This window comes from Amphiprion ocellaris, chromosome 4 (assembly GCF_022539595.1).
Source record: "Amphiprion ocellaris isolate individual 3 ecotype Okinawa chromosome 4, ASM2253959v1, whole genome shotgun sequence".
Lineage (NCBI taxonomy): Eukaryota > Metazoa > Chordata > Actinopteri > Pomacentridae > Amphiprion > Amphiprion ocellaris.
The window spans coordinates 7,845,150-7,871,309 of NC_072769.1; the positions used below are offsets into that span (position 1 = coordinate 7,845,150).

The 26,160-nt window shown below is 38.8% G+C and overlaps 2 protein-coding genes across 6 annotated transcripts; both read right to left on the bottom strand.

Moving 5' to 3' along the window:
* Nucleotides 1-6,699: 6,699 nt before the first annotated feature.
* On the bottom strand, nt 6,700-10,634 carry LOC111569914 (basement membrane-specific heparan sulfate proteoglycan core protein-like). The gene is made up of 8 exons (XM_023272360.3): nt 10,477-10,634; nt 9,229-9,375; nt 9,006-9,140; nt 8,156-8,328; nt 7,891-8,077; nt 7,629-7,808; nt 7,275-7,541; nt 6,700-7,179 (listed from the first exon to the last, which is right to left on the bottom strand). Exons 1-8 carry the CDS (start codon nt 10,559-10,561, stop codon nt 7,175-7,177), a joined length of 1,179 nt encoding a protein of 392 aa, XP_023128128.2. The 5' UTR covers nt 10,562-10,634; the 3' UTR covers nt 6,700-7,174.
* Nucleotides 10,635-13,643: 3,009 nt separating this feature from the next.
* LOC111569913 (pre-B-cell leukemia transcription factor 1-like) lies at nt 13,644-26,144 on the bottom strand. Of its 5 annotated transcripts, none has more exons than XM_023272358.3 (9): nt 26,005-26,144; nt 25,186-25,433; nt 23,243-23,316; nt 18,545-18,783; nt 17,675-17,865; nt 17,451-17,586; nt 17,179-17,335; nt 15,408-15,482; nt 13,644-14,430 (listed from the first exon to the last, which is right to left on the bottom strand). In XM_023272358.3, exons 2-8 carry the CDS (start codon nt 25,344-25,346, stop codon nt 15,451-15,453), a joined length of 990 nt encoding a protein of 329 aa, XP_023128126.2. In that variant the 5' UTR covers nt 25,347-25,433; nt 26,005-26,144; the 3' UTR covers nt 13,644-14,430; nt 15,408-15,450. The 5 variants fall into 5 exon arrangements, with proteins under 5 accessions (XP_023128126.2, XP_054866196.1, XP_023128125.2 ...); XM_055010221.1 differs by having other exon boundaries at nt 25,186-25,424; nt 26,005-26,133; XM_023272357.3 differs by having other exon boundaries at nt 25,968-26,126.
* Between the last annotated feature and the right edge of the window lie 16 nt (nt 26,145-26,160).

The following is a 26,160-nucleotide window of genomic DNA, read 5'->3' on the forward strand; positions in this document are numbered from 1 at the left end:
TCTATGAGACGCTATGCAGTCCTACAGTTGACAGTGTTTTAAATCATTGTTTTTCTAAGTTAGGGTTGCAACCCACCCATGGGTCAGGGGAAGAGTTGAAACAGATTTCAGAGAAACTACCAATAAATTAAGCATTAATCAGCTGTTGGTAAACACACCCAATCTCTCAGAAGGGAATTTATCACACAATCTCTTAGCTGGCCAGACGTTTTGAAAGAAACATCAATTCCTCTGCTCCAGGATAAAAACAGATTTAACTACTATGGCACACTGAGTGTAGCACTTGCTTCAGTGTTGGTGGAAAGTTTCTGTTGTAATGAAGCTTTATATACCAACCGACGTAGAGATGTTGGTGCCCAGAGCTGCTGGCACACACACACACACACACACACACACACACACACACACACACACACACACACACACACACACACGCACGCACGCACGCACGCACGCACGCACGCACACACGCACGCACACACAGGCAGGATCTTTCCATATGGAAACATGGAATGAATGGATCATAATCACACGGTTGCAGTTGCTGTTTGCATCCTGAAACACACACATCCCAACTCTGGGATCACAATATTTTATTTTCCACCAGTCCAGGAGGACAGCTGCCATATTGCCTGATAACTGTGACGCTACACCAGGTTACCACATCCTCCTTCCTCCCTCTCTCCTATCCCCTTTTTAGCATTTTTCTCTTTTCAGTGCCATCATTTCTCAATGGATATTTTTAATCCAATTTAATTTTGTCACACGTATTTATATTTAGCTTATAATAATACAACTTTAATAAGAGTGAAGGCAAGTTTAGCTCTCAAGCTATCATCAGGCTGTTTTTGTATAGCACTCTAACACAAAGGAATAAAAAGCAATAAGAGAACTGAGAATTGAGAGCTAAAAACTGTAGATCCCCTGGAGGTTAAGGGGAACAGGATGGGCAGGTTATTGTTCATGAAAATAAATTGACTAAATACTTTTTTCTGCCTTAAATACTGTAAATTACCCATGGCCAAATAATACATGCTTTCTCGTGTCTAATTCTGGTAGATTGTAGGTTACTGCAAAACAGCTACTTTAGTGATTTATATCCGGATAACTACAAAGACGCTGACTTACAGTTTAACTGAATACTTTGATGTCACAACAGTAAAAAGGTTATGTCGGGTTACAGACTAAATCCAGCAAATGCATATATGTTCTTGAGTTTAACAAACAGAATCAGCAAAATATGTGATGCCCTGCACATGCACCAAACACTGCGTCGATCAGTCTGTGCACTTCCCTCCTTCTTCTGCTTTTATACTGGGTATTTTTAACCAAAAGTGCAGCGCAGACTTTTTTCCGAGCTTCAAGTGGTTTTCCTCTGACGCCACAAACGCCAGTGACATTTTGTCACCAGGCAAGGTACACACACACACGCACACACGCACACACGCACACACGCACGCACACACGCACGCACACAGTTGTGGTTAGGATTCAGAAAGATTGCTTGCCTTCACTCAGCGATGGTTTCAAAAGGTTTAGAAGGGGCTCGTTTTATGCAAGGCAGGAAGAGGAGCGGGGTAGTGAAAGCATGTGTGCTCTACGTATAGACTAAGACGGCCTGTTATGTGGTTAGAGTTGAAAGTGAAGAGGCGATGGCCATGATCACAGGACGTTCTGACACTGGGTTGTATTTACGGCGCTTTGCAAAAAGCACTATCTTTACCTCCAGATGTGTTTTTCCGTGAAACGCTGCCACTGAGGACAGCTTTCATTATGTGTCATCCCCACCTAAAACCATTCCCCTCTTAAATCTGTTGAGCAAATTTAATGCACAAAACAAGCTTTTGTGAGGGTTAAGTTCACATCAAGCTAACACTGTTATTGTGTGCCAGAGTTAATCTTTGGCATGTCTAAGCAGACCCTTCAGTCTCAGAAGAGTTTATCCCAGGGTATGAAAAATGAGAATCTAATTTATTCACTGATGCGGTAATAAAAATGAACAATAGTGATTAGGCTCTAAACAGCCACAGAGTTGTGATGACTATTCACAGATGACTAAATTACAGACAGTCTGATTGTCTTTCTCCTGCCATAACTGACAACAGATTGGGATCACGTCATGGTGTTGAGATTCCATCACCCTGCTTAAAGCCAAGCTTAACAGCCCTCACTGCCATTTGCTTTACTGTTTAAACTATTAAAACAGATATCAGACAGGCACATATATCTGTTGTCAGCTTTGCATCTTTGTGATGAAAAGGGTATGAAGACGAATGCATTCAAAACCGAGAATAGAAAGCAAAGCTGTGGTTGCCTGCAGTGCAAACTCAAGCTGTGTTACAAACTACGGAACCAATGTTTAAAGCACTTTAATGGGGTGTCAATATTTTGTGGTTCATAAAACAACTAAAAACACAAAAATCAACATTTAAACTAAGAAAAACACCACTGTTTATTGCTGAGCAGCTTCTGTATAGTCAATTGAAACCAGCCACTAAAACCAAGGTTGATGAGAGTGGTGAGAGTGAATCAAAACAGTACAGCTGTGGGCTGTAAAAACCATAACTATGATCTGAAAAATGTTCCGCAGACTTTTGTGGGATTGTTACATAGACTGTGAGAACATCTCCCCTCACACTAGATATGGTAATTTTTTCCATTAAAATATAATTAAGTATTTGCATATGCAGCTTTAGGGATGTTTTGATGTGTAAAGGTGTGAAATTACACTGTAAAAACAAATTCAGTCAAAAAATTAAGAAGTCTGGCAGCAATAGTCAAAAGTGTCAAAAACGGTATAAAAAAATAACAACAAATATCAATATAGAGTTAAGTTTTACAGTTTCACAATGTAAAAGGACAAATTTGCAAAAATATGGATTTTTTTTCCTCTGTAATTTAGTAGCTATTATCTGTAATTTTACTCCCTCCCCCTCCAGTTTTTAAATCTTTAATAGAAAAGCATCAAATACCTGTAAAATAATGATATTTTTGCTGATTTAAATTCAATAAAAACTGTGTAATTTCACTGACAGTGTAAACTGAAAATATATTTGCCACTCACTTCACTAATTTTATTTGTAGTTTCACAAAACAAGGAAAATTGATAAAATAACAGGAAATTGCAAGAAATGCATGATTTTTTTGAGGATTTAAATACAGTAAAGCATTGTAATTTTATAGTCATTAATAAACTTACTCAGTGTAAAAAATAATAATAATTACCATTAATTTTTTGTAAATGAATATTTTTGGGGGATTGTACTAGCTATTATCGATAATTTAACAAAAAATTAAAAATCTGTAAAATAGCAGTAAATTGTTCAAAAGAAAGTAATTTTCTAGAGTGTATTGAGTATTTCACAAAAGGAGGAAAAAGTACAATTACTTCGGTATCAGAAATGTGTGTATTTATATTTCTTTTAACTAAAATTATTGTGGGACCCTCTGGGCTGTCTTGATGTCCTGGTTGAGAATCATTGTCTAATATTAACATTATCACTGATGGTCTGATTGCTGTGTCATGTCAATCCTGAGCTGCATATATACTTTATGCTAGAAAAAAATAATGATGTTTTGGTGTATTATGCATCCTATGGTCGACTTCCTTCCTGTTCAGCCCAGTTCAGAGCCCTTTCCCTCACCAGTGATTACTGACTTTTCCTTCAGCTTGAAGTATATTTATGAGAAATGATTGATTAAGATTAGCATACATTGTATATTGTTGTGGCTTCCTGTTGCACAACTTTTTTTGTGTTTGGCACATTGTGAGATCAGGCTGCCTGTGATATTCTGCACTCTGGTATTCATCTGGACTGTGCAGCCAACACAATACAGGAACTCCACTCATTATCACCCCATCAGCCTGCCTTCCTACGTCCTGAGGAGACTGTTGTTTCTACAAACTGCAGCAGCAGCTTATCCGGGTCGCCAGGTGGAAACTGTAGCAACAGACTTGACAGGCGTTACCCCCCCTTCCACAGATCACTTCCTGGGGAAGCTCTCACCTCATTGGTTCCTTCCTGAATGATCTGCTTTTCCCATGTTATTACTGCTGGGACATCACACTGGTCTCCATCCAAAACCAGCAACAGTTCCTAATGATTACGGGAATGTAAGGTGTGAAGGAAATTGAACATTTAGGAGTATGATATCGCCTGTTTGTTCTTCTGTCCTCACCACTTAAGCCTAAGGTAAGCGATGTGTGGTCCCTGCAGTGTAATATCTGCTCCTGTTGTAATGTAAACTAATGCAATGCTTTTCAAATTGCAGCAAACTGTCTGTGTAAGTTTGTGCGCACATCCTTTTTCTGGGACGTCATCCAAAGTCCTATGACTGTCTCTGTTTATATCAGGCTCCATTAGGTAGTATATGTCCATGTCTAGTTAATATGTATACAAAAGGATACGCAGAGAGAGGAGATTTAGATCTAATGAATTATAGTTTCCTCTTGGCACTGATACGTTCATCCTCGCTTTTCCACTGAAATGGCTCTTTATCTTTTCTAAATTAAAAATGTATGCAGATTTTCCTCCTTTACTATCCCCTGTAGTGCATTTATTCGTCTCCTCGGTTCGTCTGTGGAGTGTGGGGGTGGAGTGAGGTGACAGAGGGCAGATGTTTCCTCCCCCAGCTTTGAAGATGCTTGTAAAGATGGAGAGAGGAACAGTGTAAGGCCTGTTTCTCCGTGGAGGTTGGGTGTTTTACGAGGGAGGCCACGATCAGATCTGGCAGCAGCTCTGGAAATGGCAGCTCACTGTTAAACACTATGCCGAAGCCGCAGTCTCTACATGTTGATCTAACTCCTCATTTAGGCAGAACTGCTTGAACCATCGGTGCTTCAACAGAACTTTGCCTGTTCAGGAGGCGTTAATAGTCTGTGTTTAAACAGAGAGCTGCAGTGCATCAGCCAAAGGTTTCTGTCTTTTATAAACTTAAGGATGACATATACTCGTCTGGAAAACAAGGCCAAAACTGTGGGCTGCATCTACCTCACCATTTGTTAGGGGTATGAGGGCTAAGATTGGGCCTGAGGGCAATGAATGTGTGCCTTAAAGCTACATATTGCCACCATGTGGTTAAAGAAGTGAGTGTGGGCTGATGCTCAGATTTGACATCAGTCATAAGACAGCCACATGACAAAATGACACATAGAATTATAATCTGGGAACTATATGAATGGAGCAAATTTTATACATTAGTTTTTGTTTTGTTTTGTTTTTTTGGGAGGGTGGGGGGTTGTTTTGTTTTTTTAACAAAATCAATGCATTGTGGCTTCCTTATTAACATTTTTCTTTGGAGCTTCCAATAGAAATACCAAAAGTGAAAGTACAAATATGAAAAGAAACATGCTCCAAATCCAAAAATGTCATCAGGCAAATACAACTAGAGAAAACAAAAACAAAAAAAGCCACAGAACAAAACTGCTGCCCTGAAAGTGCTCCACAATGCTAGAGGCTCAGATTGACTCAGTTTGACCTTGTGGCTGCAGTATAAGTGAAGCTTAAGTCTAAACTCTAGAGGACAGGAGGATTATTTACAGTCGCTCTGGTGATTACACATCAAAACAACTGTACCTTACACAATCTGGACTTAATAGTACAAAAAGATCTTTAAAAATACCATCAGACAGCTACATACAGTCAAGAGATTGTTCTGTAACCCAGTCTGTAGTGTGTGTGTGTATATATATATATATATATATATATATATATATATATAATATAAACCATTCATTTTAATTGTCATTTCATCTTGGCAGCTGCAAATCTGAGATCCTCTCATCTGTATTATTGTCAGAAAATAGGCATTATTTGGATAAACTGACAACATATTTCATATGTAAATGTTTGCTTTCCTGGCTGAAAAAAAATCTAAACTTAATAAAGCAAAACAACAGCAGTTTTTAGGGTTTTCACTTTTTACCACTACCGGTATTCTGTTTTTACTTTTTACTAATTAGTCTATTCTTTATTATATCCTACTATTGTATAATTCTATTGCTGTTCTCTGGTCTATTTAAGATTACTGTTCTGAGCTACTGTGACAACAAAATTTCCCTTGTGGATGAATAAAGTCTGTCTAAGTCTAAGTATTAGAACAAAACCTTTTATGTGCACTGCTGCTTATCCAAATTAGGCTCTTTACAGTGTAGCAATTTATTTATTTTTAACATCATGGTCATATTTCTGGATTTGGACCATGTTCCCTTCAATGTTTGTGCTTCCATCTATCTATGTGATTTTTGGAGCACATTTTCCGTTCTCTCCTTGTTGGGGGCCACTCTGGTCTCTACACTATGAAGTGTTACAAAATAAAAAGATGCTGTGCATCAGTTCTTAAGCTACTGCTTGACTATGATTGTACAAAGAATAATAACTGTTATTCAGGTATTGTTGGACACTGTATGTAGTATAGAACACCCTAATGAGCCACAGGCTGCATTTTATTTTTAGTTCTCTCATTGTGGCTACTGTGGCTCCATGGATAACGCTAACTTTGCACTCACAGTTACCACAAACACAACTAGATTTATTTTCAATCATAATCAAGAGTAAAGGAGCTCATGCACCTGATTATTTTTGATTAAATGTATCTTTAAATGAAGGTGTACAGAGCAAAGATATAATAATCTATGGAGCCACAATAGTTTCATTATAGCAGATATTCAAGGTTAAAAAAATTAGATGAGAACAAAGCTTTTCATTACACATTAAACACTTTTTTTTATTTGTTATTTATTACTTTAACATTTAATGGCATAAGAGATCATGTTCTTGTTTATATTTTGGACCCTCCTTTTAACCTTGACAGTGTAACAGCGTAGAGGGGAGGAAGGCAGGATGCAGAGACATTTCACCCGAAGAAAAAACTCCCACACATACTGCTAGAGAGTTCCAGTAAAAACCTTCCAACCGGCGAAAAGAGATAGCAACAACAATAGCGAGAATAGGTGATTACTTTTCTATAAAAGTACAAAATTAACCTAGAATGCACAATAATGCCAAGCGGCCTCATCTTCATACACCAAAAATATGAATCTTTAAAATATCATTTTCTCTGTTTTCTTTGTAATAAGCTTTAAACTATGTTGATGGAATCCAGGACAATCCAGGTTTGCAGAAGTTAGAAGCAAGGCATAGAAGTCAGTGAGACATGGTGTGATCCGATTAATTTAAGCTGCAAAAATAAATAAAGAAGAGAAAAAGACAAGATTAGAGTGTAAAAGAAACACTTAATGGACTTTAAAGCACCAGGCCTAAGCATCAGCTCACCTTTAATTGTGACTTTTGCCACTGCCTCACTTGAACCAATGTGGTTGGAGGCCACACATTTGTATGTTCCGCCATCGCTCTGTCTAACGTGAGCTATGAGCAGCCTTCCATCCTTGGTGGTCTCTGTCCCTGCAGGCATACCAGCCCTGCCCAGCCGAGTCCATGTGAACTGGATGGGGTGAGAGCCGTGGGCGAGGCACTGCAGGCGAAGGGCATCTCCGGGCTGAAGCCTCACCTGGTCGGGCAGGCAGGTGGCGTACGGAGGACCTGCATGAAGAAGGAGGTCATTAACACAAGCAGTGGCAAAGAATCTGAATGCACAACGCTCGTGTTTAATCTACGTTTCTGACTCACTGTCCACCTCCATCTGCGTGTACGCCTCACTGTAGCCGTGAATGTTAGTTGCATTGCAGATGTATTGCCCCGAGTCTTGGCGTCCGACGCTGGTCAGTGTCAAAACCCCACCAGCCACAGTGTGTTTCCATGGCAACGGTGCTCGAAGCTTGGACCAGGTGATGACGGGACTAGGAGAACCTGGAAGGAGGAACAGAGAGAAAGTGAAAACTGACAAGTGAGAACAGAACTGATCTAAAACATAAGCACTTAGACGTCTTACCGCTGGCCTGACACTCCATTGTGACTGTATGTCCCTCCACCACGGTCATTTCTGTTGCGCTGACTGTAGCCACTGGTGCCCCAAGACCCCCCTCCACAATGATCTCAACTTTGACCTCCGTCATCCCCTCATTGTTCTCAGCCTGGCAAGTATAAACTCCTGAATCTTCTGGACGCACTGCAGGCCACTGAAAAAACACATTTGTTCGTTACTTTAAATGTTGAAAGAAATAATGATATAGTATGTGCATGAGTTCATGTTTCACCTGTATGGTGTTGACATCATTTGTCTCCTTGGTAACCAGCTGCAGGGTGGAGCCTTGGCGTTTCCAGGACAGTGTTGGGCGTGGCCTTCCTGTGGCCTGACAATCCACTGACACAGCTTCACCAATCCTCACCCGCAGAGGTCCTGGTGGTGTCACCCGAACTTTAGGAGCATCTGACAGAGAGAGGGGGATGCAGTAACAAACTGAAACAGCTTCTTATTTACACATCCAGCAGCCAATTTGGAGCAGGTTGCCTAGCAAATCCTGAATACATCTAACATTCACTCTCTTGTAGCTCAGTTTTTGGTCTCCACCTGCTCCTGAGAGAAATATCTGGCTCTTCAGCTGCTAAGTTCGCCACTTTGTTCACCAGCCTGTTGCTAATTGGGTTTGTCTGCTGTTTGGTGCCAAGTATGTCATAAACAATGGATTTTCTCCCTGAAAGCTGCCGCCTGCTGTGGCCAAAAATGATGCCGTGCAATGACAGTGAGACAAAACAGAAAAGCCGCTAAAGGCAGCTAAAGAATGAACTGAAGCTCACTATAAAATCAGAATGGCAGGTTCCAGTCATAGCATTCAGTGGATTTATGAGCAACGTCTTCTACTTTGTCAACTTGTTTCCATATTATGACACTGAGTATTTCCGATGAAAACAACATGAACATAAACCAGCTGCTTTAAGTAATATCTGATGCACATTGAGACACATGTAGTGCAGTTACTACTGGGTAAAATGTGGGGTTTAAGGGGTTTAAGGTTAGAATGTTTTCAGTTTTTAATTAAAAGGGAGTCTTACTAGTTTTGCCATTGCACACACTCAGTAGTGGAAAAGCTAAAGTGTGAAGCTCACATTTGACGTTGAGTACAGCTTGGGCAGAGCTGCGGCCGGCCGAGTTGATCCCCACACAGCGGTATTGGCCCTGATTTCCAGGTCGAGCGTTTGCAATCGTCAGCAAAGACCCATCAGGTCCGATCTTTGCGTTGTCTGGAAGGAAATGGGAGGATTCAGTGAAACCTCGCAGATGGTGATACAGTATGAGGAGTGCTTATGCTTACATGTCATCAATCCTGACCTGGTAAGGGTTGGTTGTTGGCTCTCTTCCACTCCAGCTGAACTGGCTGAGCGCCACTCCCCACTTGGCACCTGAAACTGGAAGACTCTCCTTGGCGAACAGTAGCAGCCCCAGGCACCACTGAGACAACTGGAGCCTGACCAGCCACTGGACAGACAGACAGACTGTGGATTCAACCCCTAAAAACTCATTTCTGAGTACCAAAGTTACATATTTTAAAGGGTTTTTAATGGTTTAGATGTAGCTCTATGCTGTTATTTCCTTTAGAATGTGTAGCTCTATAAAATCCTGTCTCTCCAACCAGTCGTTTGCAAAACTATTCAACACTACACAATGGCAAGAAGTAATACTGGAGTAATTCAACGAAACATATTTTAGCCAGGAATTGATTCTGAACATGAAAAATAAGACAGAAAGCACCCAAAATATTCATCTTCCTTGGAAATTTTCACCTTTTATTGCTTTGACATAGTAATCTCGTGCAATCGTTGATTTTACATTTTGTAGTTTTAATTACCTGATGTTACTTTGTAGAAAATCATTTTCACTTTGATATGAAAGAGTCTTTAATGTGAATTGATTCCCTGTTGAAAGGCAATTAAAAGAATAAAAACATCCAAGCTCACCATCATACGGACATCTTAACATGGTTAAAAAAAAAAAAACTTGATTTTGACTAGATGGGATCTTTAATGTCACACACACATGCAAGAATACATGCATGTACAAACCAGCTCTGTGAACCTTTAGACAGGTCTGGGTAAAATACAATGTAAACAAACACCACCCCAAAGCAAATAACCTGAACAAATACTCAGATTGAACAGAAGTGCTGCTTGATGACAAAGGAAAAAAGAAAAATGCACAAAAATAAGGAGATTCCTCACAAACAAAGATTAAACTACATTATATTATGAAATTAACAGGCTGGTTTACCTAAATGATCTGCCCAGATTTTGAGATAGATGTCTTGAGATTTATATCTCTATAACAACGTAATGGAAAAAATGTAATTTGTGTTGCTCTTAAAACAAGAAATATTATGTCAACAATAGCATCTCTTTCAAGAAACAGTATCATTGTCAACAGTTTTTTTTTTTTTTTTTACAGAATATTTCTTTTACAAATGGTAATTCCAAAGAAAACATTTTATGGTGTAATCTGTGAATTATCCAAAATAATCAGGACACTATATAGTTAAATAATTTCTGAGTGCAATTTCTTTTTAAATTTAAGCAGATTAATTACCTGAATACAAGAGAGAACACAGGATCAGAACTCTGGGTGATAAATCCATGATGAGCACAGAATAGTCCCACTTTCTCTGCTGCATAAACCTTTCTGTCTGTCTCTTATCACTTTCAACCTTTAACCCTTCACCAACCCCTTCCCCTATTCAAATATTGTCTGCATGTTCCAGTCACGTATGAAGCATTGACGGCTAGTTATTTCTGCACTCTTTTTGAAGTAATGATTGTCTGATTCTGGTGGATCTGAATGACATCTAATGATTTTTAAGTTGCCACGCTGTTCAATTCAATTCTGTTCATTTCAGTTGTATTTATATAGCGCCAATTACAGGTCAAAATTGTCTCAAGACGCTTTACAAATAACTCATGTATCTAATATTATTTGCTCAGAGCTTGCAGGATGTATATGAGTGAATAGTACAAAAAATGGATTTTGTGACTTTCCAATCATTTCTAAGTGTGTCAAATAACTGGACGACTGTGATTTTATCACTTCACTCCTAAGTGGATTATTGTGCTTTCCAAGAAAATGATCACCCTCCAAGCAAACACTCCATGTGATTGTATTGATCGGTGAGTTGCAGTGATAAAGGCTGATGAAACGCTGTTCTAGAGGACTCTGAAGGCACAATTGTCCTTGTTTTCACCATGTTTTTTGGGGATGAAGACGATCATATTACTGTGAAGCTGGGAAGAAGTGCATTTCAAAAATACATAAATAGGTTTTTAATCTCAAAAAACTCATAAGAGCAGGATTATTATTGTTCCTCACTTCAGATTAGTCACTTCAATATTCTGTATAGTTGAATAAAATTCTGGTTTGAATATTAAGCAGTAAAACTGTCCTCCCTTGAAACACATTTATTTTCATTGCAACACATTTAAAGGGATATTTACAAACTGATAATGTTTGCAGATTAGCAAGGTGTAAATATCTAACTGTAACACCAGACTGTCAGATCATTTTACTAATGAAATAACAACAGTGACAAAGCTGTTTTTGCTGATTCATTTGCAGCATTACAAGAGAACTCCACTGATTTAGTCTGTCATCTGATTGTACTGATAAACTAGTACACTGAGTTCCACTCACTGCAGTATCAGATATTCTGAAATGATCCACTCTGGCAGCTCTTCCAGCAAACAAATGGCATTCAAATCTGATTTGTATCCAACTTCAGCACTTAGATTAAATCCTGAGCTCTGTTCTTCAAATGCTGCTCGAATAATTCATGCCACACGCTGCTATAATGCTGGAATAATCTCATTTTCCTCATGCAATTAATTTAGCTCCTTCAGCAAAGTTTGGGGGTTGATTTTTTACTCCCTGATGAAGTCATCTTGGATAACAGTTGTGACTATTTTGAAATAAAGGAAAAATAATCAGAGGATTAAAAGCAGTATTCATGGTGATTGCCTAAGTTCTGATAAAGCTATTATATACATGAGATAGAAATGTGTTGGGAACCTTCCCAGCATGAACGGAGGCAATGGTTTCAAAGCCGTAAGTCTCTTGTAGGTCAAAATGCATCTACGGTTTCCATACTTGAATCACTGTTAGAAGATTACAACATAACTTTGCACAATGTTGGGTGTGAGAAAGCAACAGATGGTAAAAATCCTAAACAATAATCACAGACCTGCTATGAAAATGAAGATTTACAAAAATTTCTCAGCTTTAACTGCAGTAGCAATTTTCCATCCATCCATCCATTATCTATACACCGCTTAATCCTCACTAGGGTCGCGGGGGGGCTGGAGTTTATCCCAGCTGACTCAGGTGAAGGCAGGGGACACCCTAGACAGGTCACCAGTCTGTTGCAGGGCCACATACAGAGACAAACAATCACTCTCACATTCACACCTATGGGCAATTTAGAATAATCAATTAACCTCAGCATATTTTTGGACTGTGGGAGGAAGCCGGAGTACCCGGAGAAAACCCACGCATGCACAGGGAGAACATGCAAACTCCATGCAGAAAGATCCCGGGAAAGCCGGGACGCGAACCAGGGACCTTCTTGCTGCAAGGCGAAAGTGCTAACCACTACACCACTGTGCAGTCCAGTAGCAATTTTATGTAATTAAATATGAGTTACTTTACACCAACACAACAGAGGGAATTTACAGTCACTGGCATGTTTTCATCTAAAAATTCAAGTGTATATTAACAACATTTCATCTGATTAATAAATGTACTAAGTGTTAAAAAAAAAAAAACTTCTTGGCATTAGTAAGCTGAGTGGTTTGGGTGCAGTATATATATTTTAAACCAGCTTTAAAGAACCAACAAATACAGACTCGTGTAAAATCATCAACATACTGTTAATTCAGTTATTCACGTACAAAGAAGGCTCCTTGTCATTACCATTGTAGAGGAATCTTTTGAACTCATCGTGATTATTATTAATAATTATTATTATTATTAATGCGCTATTTACCCCCAAACATAAGAAAAAATATTAGATAATATAGTAGATGTTTGTAAATAAAAAAGGAGACTGGGCATTTAGGCAAATAGGGACCTTGGCATTGCTGTCAAGAATGACACAAACACACAAATCTGTTGGCAGACAAGAACCCGATTTGCCCAAATATCCAAAACCAGTCTCTAAAACTAGCATTATCATAAATGTAGAACAAAAAACTATAACCTAAAAAAATCTTGGCATGTTTCACGATTGTTGAAAAATCCTCCTGACCTGTCAGACAATGACTTTTCTCAATAGATAGATAGATAGATAGATAGATAGATAGATAGATAGATAGATAGATAGATAGATAGATAGATAGATAGATAGATAGATAGATAGATAGATAGATAGATAGATAGATAGATAGATAGATAGATAGATACGTTATTAGCCCCGAGGGAAATTCAAAAATAATGCATATTCATAATTAATAGACATAACTAACAAAGTGTAAATATGTAAATACAGTGTAACGTGTAAGTTGGGCCTACAGTTTACTCTCTAAAAAAAATCCTCCTCCTTTTACGTTATTGCAGATTCCTTCAGTAACCTTCTCTGAACTGTCAAGGTTCTTTTGAGGAACCCTAAAATCAAACAGGTTTCCTAGAGGTTCTTTTAGTTCTAAGACAGCACTAAAGATTATCGAGAAAAAGAGAGGAGTAACTACAAAGAAAGGCAGAGAAACCAAGAGTTTGTGGAAGATGCATTCTTTTGCAAATTCAGTTTGATCAGAACAACACTGTTTCAAAATATCCCAAATCCAATGAGATGCAGTGACACCACTGAACACTAGAGGGCGCCCAAAAAGAAAACACGTGGTCAGTAATGACTGTTCAGAACTGATTAAACAGTTCAAGTGTTGCTCCACACATTGAATATAATCGATTGTGTTTGACGCCTCTTTGGTTCAGTTTTGTCAAAAGCATTTAAGGAACGCGATAACCTCTTAAAAGAATATTAAAATTACACAATAAAATATAAAATAAAATCACATAAATAGAATCCAACTGAAAACCAGATGCTTTCTGAAGCAACACCACAGGATGCAAAAGCTTAATAAGTAAAAATGTGTTTATTTGTTTTTGGTTATGTGAGGTGTATCCTGTTCTGTACTTTGCTCCTAAAAAAAACAATATTACAATAATTGTTTCAACATCCAAAAAAAAATCAACGTGCATGTTTTTTGTACTTTTTGTGTGTTACAATGTCACAATATAAAACAATGAATCCACGTCTGCTTTAAAACCACATGCAGGCCCAAACCCCTTCAGAGGGAAGACATTAAATTGTTGTAAAATTGATTTGTTAAAATGTAAAGGGGTAAAAAGGAAACTCCTGGTAGATGTGTGGAAAGGCACCACAAGGCAAAATAAAAAGAAAGAGTTTTTCGGGAGATCCGGTAGGGTCTGTTTGTGACTCAGCTGGAAGTCGACCAACAGTTGGAGTTCCTGTACACTGTACTGCCAGCCTTCATCCACCTAGCAAAAGATACATTCAGACAGGGACTGCATGTCAGCCAGTAATACATATGAATTTGTTTAGTGCAGTATATGTTTATAGTATCCACTTGCTTCTGATTATTCCTAGTAATTTCTGAATTAGAAACGCAACAATTCCTCTAACCAATCAGTGCATGTTGATTTTTGCTGAATGACTCCACTGCCTGATTATGCAGATGCTTCAATACAATTATTAAGCTTGTCTTGTTTGTATGCATTACAGTGATCCATGACAGGGAGCACACTGATGTAGCAGCAAAGCATAAAAAACACAATTAAACATCATTACTATTGATTCAATTTTTTACCCAAAATGGTGAAACCTAATCTGAGCAAATCTGCATAGATCTTTCTGATATAAGTTCTTAATCTCCAAATGAGACCAACTGAACAGTAGATTCTTCATGTGGGTCAAAACTGAAACATAGGTTTGACTTTACATCATAAAGTATTAACATATTTAAAAAAAACAACAGACAAACATGTACATCCCATCATTTTATCTGTCTCTGGAATGTCAATAGAACCTACACTGTATTCACAACTCTCATTTGATCTGAATTTCTTCTTGTACTTTGCATATCATGAAATTTATTGATGAATAGGACTATTGTCGTCCTTGATCAATGCAGTTTTAGTGCCACAGTTTTAGATATTTCACCTATCCTGGCATTAAACCTCTAAATGTATGCCAAACTTATAGTCTTTGTTGAAATTAAACCATCTGCACAATAATTAAATAATAACTAAAATCAACAAAAAAGGGATTTTAGTTTGTTTCCTAATAATATACAGCAACAGCCCAATGTACAGATCCAGTTAGTGACTTTTTATAATTAATGTAAATGAACTACATCAAAAGTGACTTCAGAACATGTCAACAGTACCACATGCTGTTGACATGACATCCCAGTGTGTAGCTATAGCAACAATATGCAACAACAACAGCTACTCACATGGAGACAGTGAGGAGGAAGAACAGCGCCTCCAGGTGGTTTCTCAAAACTTTCCATCAGGTGTGTAACATAAAGCTGGGTATAGTACAGTACAGTACAGAGAACATGTCAGAAGCAGAATTTAAACGCACAATAAAAAAACTTTAACTACTTCACACTTTATCCTGGCCTTCAAGAGACAGCAGTTTCCCTGCTGCTAACATCGTTTGTTGATTTTTCTGTTATTTTTTAACACAAATTTGGCTCAACAGTAACTCCAAATTGCCTGTGAATCTAATATCAGCATGAAAATAGTGTGACTGGAAAGATGTTTGGGATCAGGAACAAAAAATTGAGGGTTGAAAATTGATTGTTTACTCCTGGTCAGTGTGAGAGAGTCTTTGACAACCGACTCATGACACCTCAAAACATGTTGAGAAAAACACACCGCCGTCTCTTTCATTAGTAGACAACTTCCACAAAATGCTTGTGACATGTTGCGACTAAATGATGCAAAATCCACACCGTCCTACTTGTGCAACCCACGGTCATTTTTTTTTCTCTTTTTAAGATTTTTCAAACACAAGACAGCCAGTATCATCCACACCACGAGGGAAACAATTATCTTTTCACATTCCTGGTAATGATAGTTGGAGCCTGGCATCACACAGGCTGTGAAAGATGGGAAGCTATGATGGCTGAGGGGCAAACTTAAAATCAGTAGTTTCTCTCAGCCAAGAAGTGAAACTCATTTCACAAATCTGCTCATGACTTAAATAAGTGAGAATCCCCACTTTAACTGCTGACTTGTATAATCCTCGTCATTATGAGAACGAATGCCAAACCATTTCTCATGTGTATTTTGTAAAAAAAAATATCCATAAACTAACAAATGCACCCAAAGCAAACTGCATCCATAATTGCGAACACACAAACCAACATGAATAAGTTCGCAGTGGCACAAAACTTCAGTCAACATTAGCAGCTCGGAGAAGTAAATGAAAAAGTGCCTCACTTTGGTGTGGACTGAGAAACCTGTTAATTAATGTGCTATCTTAATAATTAAACTGTTGGAGATGATCTGTGACATCTGCACCTTGATACAGAAACAACACAGACATCAAGGTCATGTCAAAATCATACAATTCCATCTTGTCTCGACTATTATTAGATTACGTATTTGATATTACAGACTACTGTGAGAACTACTGCTTTTAATGCATGGTTGTAAAACTATTGGGCACCAGTGGATGTGGGCACCAAAATAGTCTGCAAGATTTCACAAGAACATTTCAAAATAACTTCTCTCCTGTGTTTATGTGGAAAAAAATCTGTGTATATTACTGGTCTCATACAGAAAAGGAAACCAAGCAGCTCTAATGAATGATAAGAAGCTGATTTAACCTCTGAAAGATCACCAACACGATTATTTAAGTGCTGTTCTTTAGTGCCTTTGCCACGTAGCAAACGTGAGCCAACACACTAGATCAGAATTGCAGAGAAGGTAATGCAGTTCAAGACAATAAAAGGAGCAACAGGAGATTGTATTTCTCTCATGTTCACTTTGCTTCTAAATCAGGTGTTTTGATTTGGTTAATTTGGTCAAATGAAGTCAGAGCTGAGTAAACTGGGGGAAGGAGTGCAGGGAGGAAGAACTTCACCTAAAGCACAATGTGGCAACTAAGCCAGCGTCTTTGAGTTTTTGGAAAAGCGCTTTATAAATAAAATTTATTATTATTATTATAAGTTGCTCCCATCCGTTTTAATGAAATCACCCTCATGTGTTTGGTACCTGTGTTTGGTGTCGCTGGAGAGTTGGCTGAGCTTGCCACTGAAGACACACTTGCGGCGTCCCCAGATGTTTTCATGGCATAAACGTTCACCTCCTCCTGGTACTTTGCAACGTTCTTCTTGTACCGAATCCTCTTGTTTCCAAACCAGTTGGCCACCTGAAGGAAGTCAAGAGATTCAGCTGGAGTCTTTACAATAAACCAGGTACAATCTGTGTTCTTGATCAGTTTTTTTTATTCTTGTTATTGAAAATCCTGTCTTCGACGTCCCTACCTGAGCAACAGAGATGCAGCATTTCTTGGCCAGCTCTTCCTTAGTCTCCTCATTGGGGTATGGATTTGCCAGATGGGAGTAAAAATATTCATTCAAAGTCTCTACCGCCTGTTTGCTGAAGTTCCTTCGTTGTCGCCTGACAGTAAAGGACAATCAAGCAAATAAAAAGTCAGAAAAGAGCAAATACTCTTCTTCACAGTGTTGTAAATATGCTGGAAACCAACCTGGCATCCAGGAATCTGGAACGCAGGATCATGACAGCTTCACATGTGCTCTGCTTTAACTGCATCTGGATGGTGCTGAACTTTCGATGAATGATCGCCACCGTTCGCTCGATCTCTTTGGGTGAGATGGGACGCGTACGGGACTGTTCCCTCAGCAGGTTCATCACATGGCTGGTGAATTCACTGCACGCCTGTATGAGACAAGGAGATGTGACTGAGGGGGACAAAGAAAGATCTTCACTCAAATTTATTTGGCAGCATGACTGCTTCCATTACTATCCATCTCAAACCACCAGGGGCTTTCTGCTTGACCATCTCTCATTTGCTTGAACCTTTTTTTTTTTTTTTTTTTTTTTTACCATAACTGTCGATATTTAAAATGGTATCTGTGAAATTTTCACGATTGATTTATCAAATACATTTTTCTTTTAAACTGACTTCTGCATTATTGGGTTTTTTTTGTTAATGTATGCTTAAAGATGAGACTTTTGATTATGGCTTATTTACACAAAAAATTTCACCTCACCCATAATCAGAGACTATTTGATCTACTTGTCTTATATAACAGATTATGAAATAATGAGACAGTGAGGAATAACAGGGAACATTTCAGGCTTTAATATTTAATAGTTCCTGAGATACTGTTGTTCAAATTTAACTTCAAATTTCAACATGTGAAATAAGTGCTAAAAATGGGTGAAAGGACAACTTTGAATAAATTATTATCTCGGAAAGTATTTAATATACAAAGGCAAAATTTCACAGATATTTTTAGAAATATCCATATTTTATGCTCAAAAAATTCCAGGCAAATCAGAGACAGTCGAATCCTTCGATAGTTGAAGCTTGCTTTTCAGTTTACAGCTTTACCTGTTCATATTTCTCCAGCTCGGCGTGGTAAATTTGTCGTATCTGACTGAGCTTCTCTTTGTACTCGGCATGTTCTAAGGTCCCATCATCAGGTGATCCACCAGCTGCCGCAGCAAACGCTGCTGCAGAGGCTCCGCCCCTTTCCGGACCACCAACCCCCTCCGCTAACAGCATGTTGTCCAGTCGCATTAGGTGAGAGTCTGGAGAGTCCTTTTCTTGGATGCCCTGAATACTGAGGGCTGTGGAGAAGGACAGGAAGTGTCACAGCCACATCAGACCCAAAAAGCAATGAGGCAAAGTTCAAGACATGTTTAAATCCAGATGTTCTAGTTAAAATCGAGCTTTATTTACTATAGCAGCCTGCTCACCTACTCACCTACTGCTGTACTTTCCTCAACTCCTAGAATTCTTTTGGCCTTTTAGGGTTTTGTTTGGCAGCATTACAGGTTTTAGCACTAAAAACTACTTGGACCATTCAGAGCTTACAGCTTTTTATTCTCACACTGTGGCGCATCATTGAATCAGTGGTACTGGAACAAGAATAAACTCCAAAATGAGACACATTTGGCTGAAAAGCGCTGAGGAAATGAGGAGCAGAATAACATGACATGTTCTGTTTATGTAACACAATTCATTCAGAATTTCTGGCTCTGTCATGCAGAGCTAGAAAAACAGGATACACACTGTATGAGGCATTACAACCCCGCTGACATTCAAACTTTTAAGCTGCTTCCAAATAGTGTAATTTGTGGAGATCAGTGTGTTTTATAGTGTCATATTTAAAATGGATTCACTGAGAATTTACATAATTAGTAGCTTCTTTTTGAAGTCAGTGTTTTTAACTTTTGATCACTGAATTAACTCTGGATCATAATTTGAAGCACAAATACAGTCGCATTGTGAACTTAATCTGTGATTTAAGACATGAAAGAATCACAGAAAGCAAGATGTTGCTGAATAAAAATGAGGTTTGCTTTGCATTTGGTGTCATTGCCTTTGGTCACACCACACTACAGCATCATTTTGTAATAAGTGAATTTGCTGCTTCAGAACCCTGCATAATTCAGATGTTATATGGAGTTTTTTTCTTTGTGAGCAGAGTTCTCTAAGAAACCAGCAGAGAACAATAAAAGATCCACACACAGTTTCCATACTAAAATTAACTTCTTTCATTTTGTTTTCTAGTCCCATTTTCCCCCTCAACATACCTCAATAAAGTATAACCACACCCAAAGTATCAAAAGTCAAATACTAGCTGCTTAACACTCAAGAAAGAAGCCCCAGATTTAGAAAAGAATCAAGTTTTCTCTGCAACACAGCAACAGAAAAACTCCTCACTGGTTCGGATCTACAGGCTATGCAGTCAAACTTGAGGGAAAACCAGTTAAGCAGTCCAGGAAGAGTCCCAGCATAAATATTGGATGACACAAGCTCAGTTACTGCTCTGTTTGTGTGGCTGTGTTCGCTGGAGGCGGTAAAGTAACTTAAGCACAGTCTGTTTTTCTGTACACTGGAGCTACTGAAGTGAGAAAAGCAAGAGAAAAAGAGCAAGAAGACTGACAACAAAAACACTGAGAGGAGGGAGGTTTACATTAACAAAAACAGTGGCTGTTTCTATGGCAGCGATGCTGGTTCATTGGTACGCACAAGACACCCATAACACATGCATCCCTGCACACCCAGCTGCTAATCGACAGCAGCTCTCAAGGAGCCACTAAAGACTCTGTGAAAAATGTAAGCTCGTTTGAAAGGTCATTCATTTGCACAGTTATGCAAATGAGGTGGCGAATAAAAGGTAGGTCCATTGATCATCGCCCATTTATAGTCCACAAAGATGGCAATGACAGCCTCCACATCAGGCTCACCATGACAGAACACACACACCTTTAAACAATAATGATCTGTGATGGCCTCAGATTTCAGCAATCTGTCAGACACACCAGTAATTTCCTGGTAATACAACAGTAAAGTGCTGCTTTGATGATCAGTAATGTATTTAATCACTGAACATGCCAGTGTGCCAGATTATCAACTACTGCTGATACAATATAATCTATGAGCTAAAGTCATAAATCAAAAGTCTGCAGATCACAACTGTACATCACTTTTGTTTACATCAACTGCAAAGAGCACCAGTCCACAACAATGCGATTAATTCAGCAAACACCTGACCTCTGCGCCCCTGCAGCTGGATTATACGGCCTCCAGATGCTGCCTGATGGGGCGTTCCATGAAAAATTACATCAGTCACTCCCACATAGCACCTTAAGAATTACCTGATTTTTTATGTACAATAACTTAATTATATTTATCAAAGGCATGCATAGCTTTACCTTTATACTATGACTATTTGCAGACTTACAGGCCCTTGAAGTACATAGGGGTGGGTGGAAATGCTGTGCTTTCCAATTTGCATAATCCTTTCTCGCATGTTTGAGCCCTCGTAAATTCGTAAGTACACTGGATACACAAATTAAATTTTCATGGATGAAATATGCTCTTGAGCTCTCATGAAAACTGCAACCAACACTGTGCCCTCTCCTGTGAATAAAGAAAAGCTGTAAGCAATATAGTTCTTGTTTCTTTTATGTCCAGATGTGCTTATTGAAACCTTTATGAATGCAACTTACAAAAAGGAAGCAGCCAAATGAATTTTGCATTCAGTCCAGGTGTCACATTCTAATCTAAATTTTGTTCGGCGCAATTTTATTTATGATTAACTTTGAGCATCAATATCATGGAACATGTAATAGTTTTAATAGCAAAACTGCAGCAGTATAATCTCTATGACATGAAGTCATAGAAACAAGTATTGATATTCTGGATCTGTTTTTTGATGATTTACTGGGGTAAATTTTAAAAAAGCATTCTGGGTAAACTTTGAGGGGCATATCCCTATGTGGGCTAGGTGGTTGGTCACAACAAATGAAAGCTGTCATATTTACTTGCATTTTGATGTCAGGCTCATCTTCTAATCACGATTCCTTCTGTTGTCAAAATAATTTTCTAATATAGTCACATTTGAAAACTCGAAAATGTAAAATTTGAGCTTCTCTTTACTTAAGGAATTAAAACCATGATAATTCCTGCATAACCATTTCCCTTGCTCAATAGAAACATCACCAATAAACGTGTTTTTGCAAGTTAGACTGTGCAGGAGTCTGAAACTTTTTCAAAATAAAACTACACATTTGTAACCCATTTCTAAGAATGTAGAACTATAGCAGAAACAAATAGCCGAGGTTGGGTGATCCATAGACCAATAGGAAAGTCACAAAGTGCAGGTTTCAAGCTTTTCCTGGGATTTGCTTAAGTTAAAAAGATATAGAGCAACACCAGCCTTATCCTTTAATCATCTTTACAATTATGAAGAAGATGGTTTAGGACTGAGAGGTGGAACAATCCCACTTTCCCAAGTTTCCCACTTTCTCCCACTCACTAAACTGTATAAAACTCAGATCAGAGCAGACAACACATACTGACCCATTCTGTCTGAGTAAATGCTGCAACAGGAGGAACACACAGCAGAGTATGCAGACAAATGCAACATAATTCTTTTAAGTGTTGAAGAAAGGTCAAAATCATCCACTCTGTCTTCTATCTTTGCAGTTTTCCCTTTTCTCTTGTATGTATTCAACCTCTTTTTGGCACCTTCCTGTTACTCTCTCATGACCGATTGCCTAAATTTGGGCTGTAAAGGTGGGAAAGGCTGAATGAGGGTCAGCAAGGCAGCCGTTTTCCCTGGAAACTCTGAATCCCTCCAAGTTCTGCCAATGTCATGTATCCTGTTTCCAAGCTGAGCGACTAAAATGAGGTAGTAGTAACAAGGACTCAGCCTTAACGCACACCTCTCTGTGCTTTGTGTGAAAGGACTTTTCTACGCTTAAGTGTAGATTTCCCACCTGGTGAAATACACATTTTTGAAAAAAATCAAAGCTGTGCATTAAAAAAAAAGGTGGTAATGAATTAGGAGGAATGTTTTGATATTTAGGTGTCTGTATCAACCATCCTGCTGCTGTTCAGTTCACGATGTAAATGACACACAATTACAGCTACTTAAACATTGCGTCAACTCAACACGTTCCTAATGTTAATCACCCAGATCAGAAGATTCTTGTTGCTCCCATGAATTTCTCAGTCAAAAGCGTCTCTCGTTATGACGCTCCTCCAGCAGTAGCGCTTCAAACTCTTTTCACCATCTGAGCATTTGGAGGAGACCATCACCAAAAACCACCAAGGCAGCGAGCAGAGGGTGACTTTTAGAAAAATCCCATCACAAATTGAAGGCGCTAGAGTGCGACACACTGAGCACAAGAGCAAGAGAGGGAGAAAGAGAGACATTAATGCATTAATATCAAGCAGCAGCTGGATAACGAAGGCTGGGAAAAAATGTAGCTGGTCTTCTATACAATCTGTTTGTGTGTCTCCAATCTCTCTCTCGGTCTCTGTCACAGATGTGTCATCGTGTGGCTCACATTCAAAGGTATGAACAGTGATTTACATCTCCAAAACTTCCCCCTTAAAACCCCTTATCCTTATAATCTCAGCCTGATCTGAAAGAATGTTTTAAAATAATGCATGTTCAACCTCATGAATGCACTGAAAGAGTAAAATGCTTAATCTTATCAGCATGTAACCTTTTTCTTCACTGCCTGGTGTAAAAAATGTAAGAAAGAAAGTGACAACTAGAAATCCTACCTGACTTTTCTTTGATCTCACACAGAACATCGAAGAGGGCGGTCTTCATTTTGTGGCAATTTAAAGCATGTTTCCTTTAAAGGAAAATCAAAGGATAAGACAGAGGCACAGACTGTTCATTCCAAGCAGTTCTTTGTTAGCACATACAGGCTAGAGGCCCTGACACCCATCATTTCTTAGACATACAGTCCAGATAGTTACACATTCTTCATTTATCAGGTTGCTCAGCACAATAACAGCTATATATCTCTGACACAGCTCTTTTGGTAATTATGTAAAACCACTGAAATTACTTTCTGTTATCTGAAACATAAATTGAATTTGCTGAAGCAAAGTACAAACGTGTACATGTCGAAATACTTGTGGTCTGGACTATATAGGATGTCGCTGGGTTCAGCAGAGTGAGTGTCTAACCAGACCTGTTTAGGGCTTTGACTGAAAACAGGCCTGAGCACATAGCTGACATTCAAACTTACAGAAGAGAAGAGAAGAGAAGAGAAGAAGAGAAGAGAAGAGAAGAGAAGAGAAGAGAAGAGAAGAGAAGAGAAGAGAAGAGAAGAGAAGAGAAGAGAAGAGAAGAGAAGAGAAGAGAAGAGAAGAGAAGAGAAGAGAAAATGCAATGCATTATAGTAAGAAAAAAGCATTATTAGAAAAATGAAAGGCACAAAAATAGAAACAAACATATAAAAAGCCAGCTGATATTGAATTGTCTGCACCCAATGCTAATTTTAGGGAGAAAAATACTGATATGGATATATCAGAAAATGCAAGATTGGTGTATATACACACCAATCAGGCATAACATTATGACCACTGACAGGTGAAGTGAATAACACCGATTATCTCTTCATCACGGCGTCTGTTAGGGAGTTGGATGTACTAGGCAGCAAGTGAACATCTTGTCCTCAAAGTTGATGTGTTAGAAGCAGGAAAAATGGGTAAGCGTACGGATTTGAGCAAGTTTATAATTGTAATTATTTAAAAGTGTATATATATTTGAAAAAGTTACATTGAAATAGAAAATCATGGGGTCATTTTTGTTAACCTTCCAGCAGTGTATTTCACAAACTAATCACAGTACCTTACTGTAAAGACAAACCAAAACTCTGCTCAGCTGTAATACACACTCTGAGACATGTGCTGCAGACAGTGCTGACAGTATTTTAAACATGTGATGGCACCGTTTCTACATCACCTTAAACATTGTATTATATTCTGTTAAAGACAGTTTTCAATTTGGTGCATATTGGACAAACTGTATTTGATGTATTGTATATATGGCATATGAGAGCTTTCCTCATGTTGGAATACTGTTTTGAGCCTACTGTCGGTACAGTTTAATGGTGTTTTACATGAACAACAATACATTAAAACGATTAATATGTCCCCTACCCATGTGCATCACAATACTGCACATGTAAATGGACCAAAGTCTTCGGCTTTATTTCAAATTTCTAGGAATTTCAGCCGACTACTGCACTTGAAACTTGAGATTAAGTCAATTGTTACCGTAATGTGTAGGAACTGCTGGAAAATGCTGGAAAAGACAGAACCACGCTTAAAAAGACCTATGATGTTTGTGTGTTGATGGTAGTAGATGGGAGTCGTGGTCATAGCGGTCAAACAGGCTCTTTACAGCAGTTCCTCTCATTATGAAACCAATAAGCAGTTTCACACCAGCTACACCTCCCTGATCTCTCACCTTCTGGGTCAAGTTCCCCAATGACTATCATCATCTCAAACCTCTGCCCTCTGGCTCATTCCAGTACTTGGGCATTATTCAGACAGTCCATCAGCGGCAAAACCTCATAGCAATTCATTAAGAGTGAGCAGGTGTTGCTCTAGAGATTAGGGACGGTTAGAGGTGCAAAAAGGTGCAGTGGAAGTAAGGATTGGGGGAAACTATATTTCCCCTGTGTAGACTTTGTGTGTACTTTTATTACCTGGCCTGAGCCTCCTCCAGGTTCTCATCTGTGATGGCCATGATCTGCTGAAGGACGTCACTGATGTCCCGGTGATGGTTCTGGTGTTTTCTAAAGCCATCATGGTCTCCTACATCTTCTCCAGTTAGACCAACATGACCCGACATGGAGTGGGCCTCCATACCTCCAGTGTGGCGCTTATCCCGGAGTGGCGTAAGAGATGGGCAGCAGGTGTCAACAAAGGGTGGTTCTTTCGCCAACTATTAGCACTTAAAGTAAAAAAAAATACCACAAAAAACATAGAAAAGTGCTTCAGCAGGAGCTCAAAGACAAAGTGCAGCAGCCTCACAATTTACTTAGATTTAAAAAAAAAAAAAAACACAGTTGAGAAAACCCAACTCAACTGGGCCTCTACAGGGTGGAGTTCTTCTCTGGCATGAGAGGTTCACCACATATTATAGTCAGGTGCTTATCTTTATGCAGTGGTGTGTGCACTAAAAGGAAGAAAAATGAGAAATGTGTTGTTTTCATGAAGAGAGGGCTTCCTCTGATCAACAAAGTGACAACAATTTCCAAACTGGCTTGTCAGAAGCTCAAACCTCCTTTCTCAAATCCCCGTGTCTAAAAAATAAGCTGTAATAACTGCCATAAAGAAGAAACTGCTTTTCCTTTTGTATGACTGGTGTGAACTGTGGTAAAGCTTCATATCTCATAACCTGGGAGTGAGTCTTCTGCTGTCGAGCTCTCTGTTTTTATCCACGAATGCCTGCACGGTTATTAAAAGTGCAAACGGGCAGAATCACCTAAAACACGCTGTAGAGAAAATACTTCCTAAAGCACCTCCTCCATGTGGTTCGGTCCGAGCCTCCCACGGCCACGTTTCTATTATGTGTTGCTCATTTCCCGTTTTATTCACCAACACGACTGTCTCGGTGTTACTCCATTCTGCTGCTCCACTGTCAAGTTACACAACATGGAGACAAGATTTCCGTTTTA

Bases quoted from the DNA above. Each gene is read 5' to 3' on its own strand.
- LOC111569914 (XM_023272360.3), bottom strand. From the start codon at position 10,561: ATGCAGCAGAGAAAGTGGGACTATTCTGTGCTCATCATGGATTTATCA. The intron at 8,329-9,005 runs GTGAGCTTCACA...TCTCTCTGTCAG, and splicing joins AGCTGTACTCAACGTCAAAT to ATGCTCCTAAAGTTCGGGTG. The intron at 8,078-8,155 runs GTGAAACATGAA...GTGTTTTTTCAG, and splicing joins ATGATGTCAACACCATACAG to TGGCCTGCAGTGCGTCCAGA.
- LOC111569913 (XM_055010221.1), bottom strand. The intron at 18,784-23,242 runs GTAGGATTTCTA...CCTTCTCCACAG, and splicing joins TGAGATCAAAGAAAAGTCAG to CCCTCAGTATTCAGGGCATC. The intron at 17,587-17,674 runs GTTGGTTTCCAG...CTTTACTGTCAG, and splicing joins TCCAGATTCCTGGATGCCAG to GCGACAACGAAGGAACTTCA.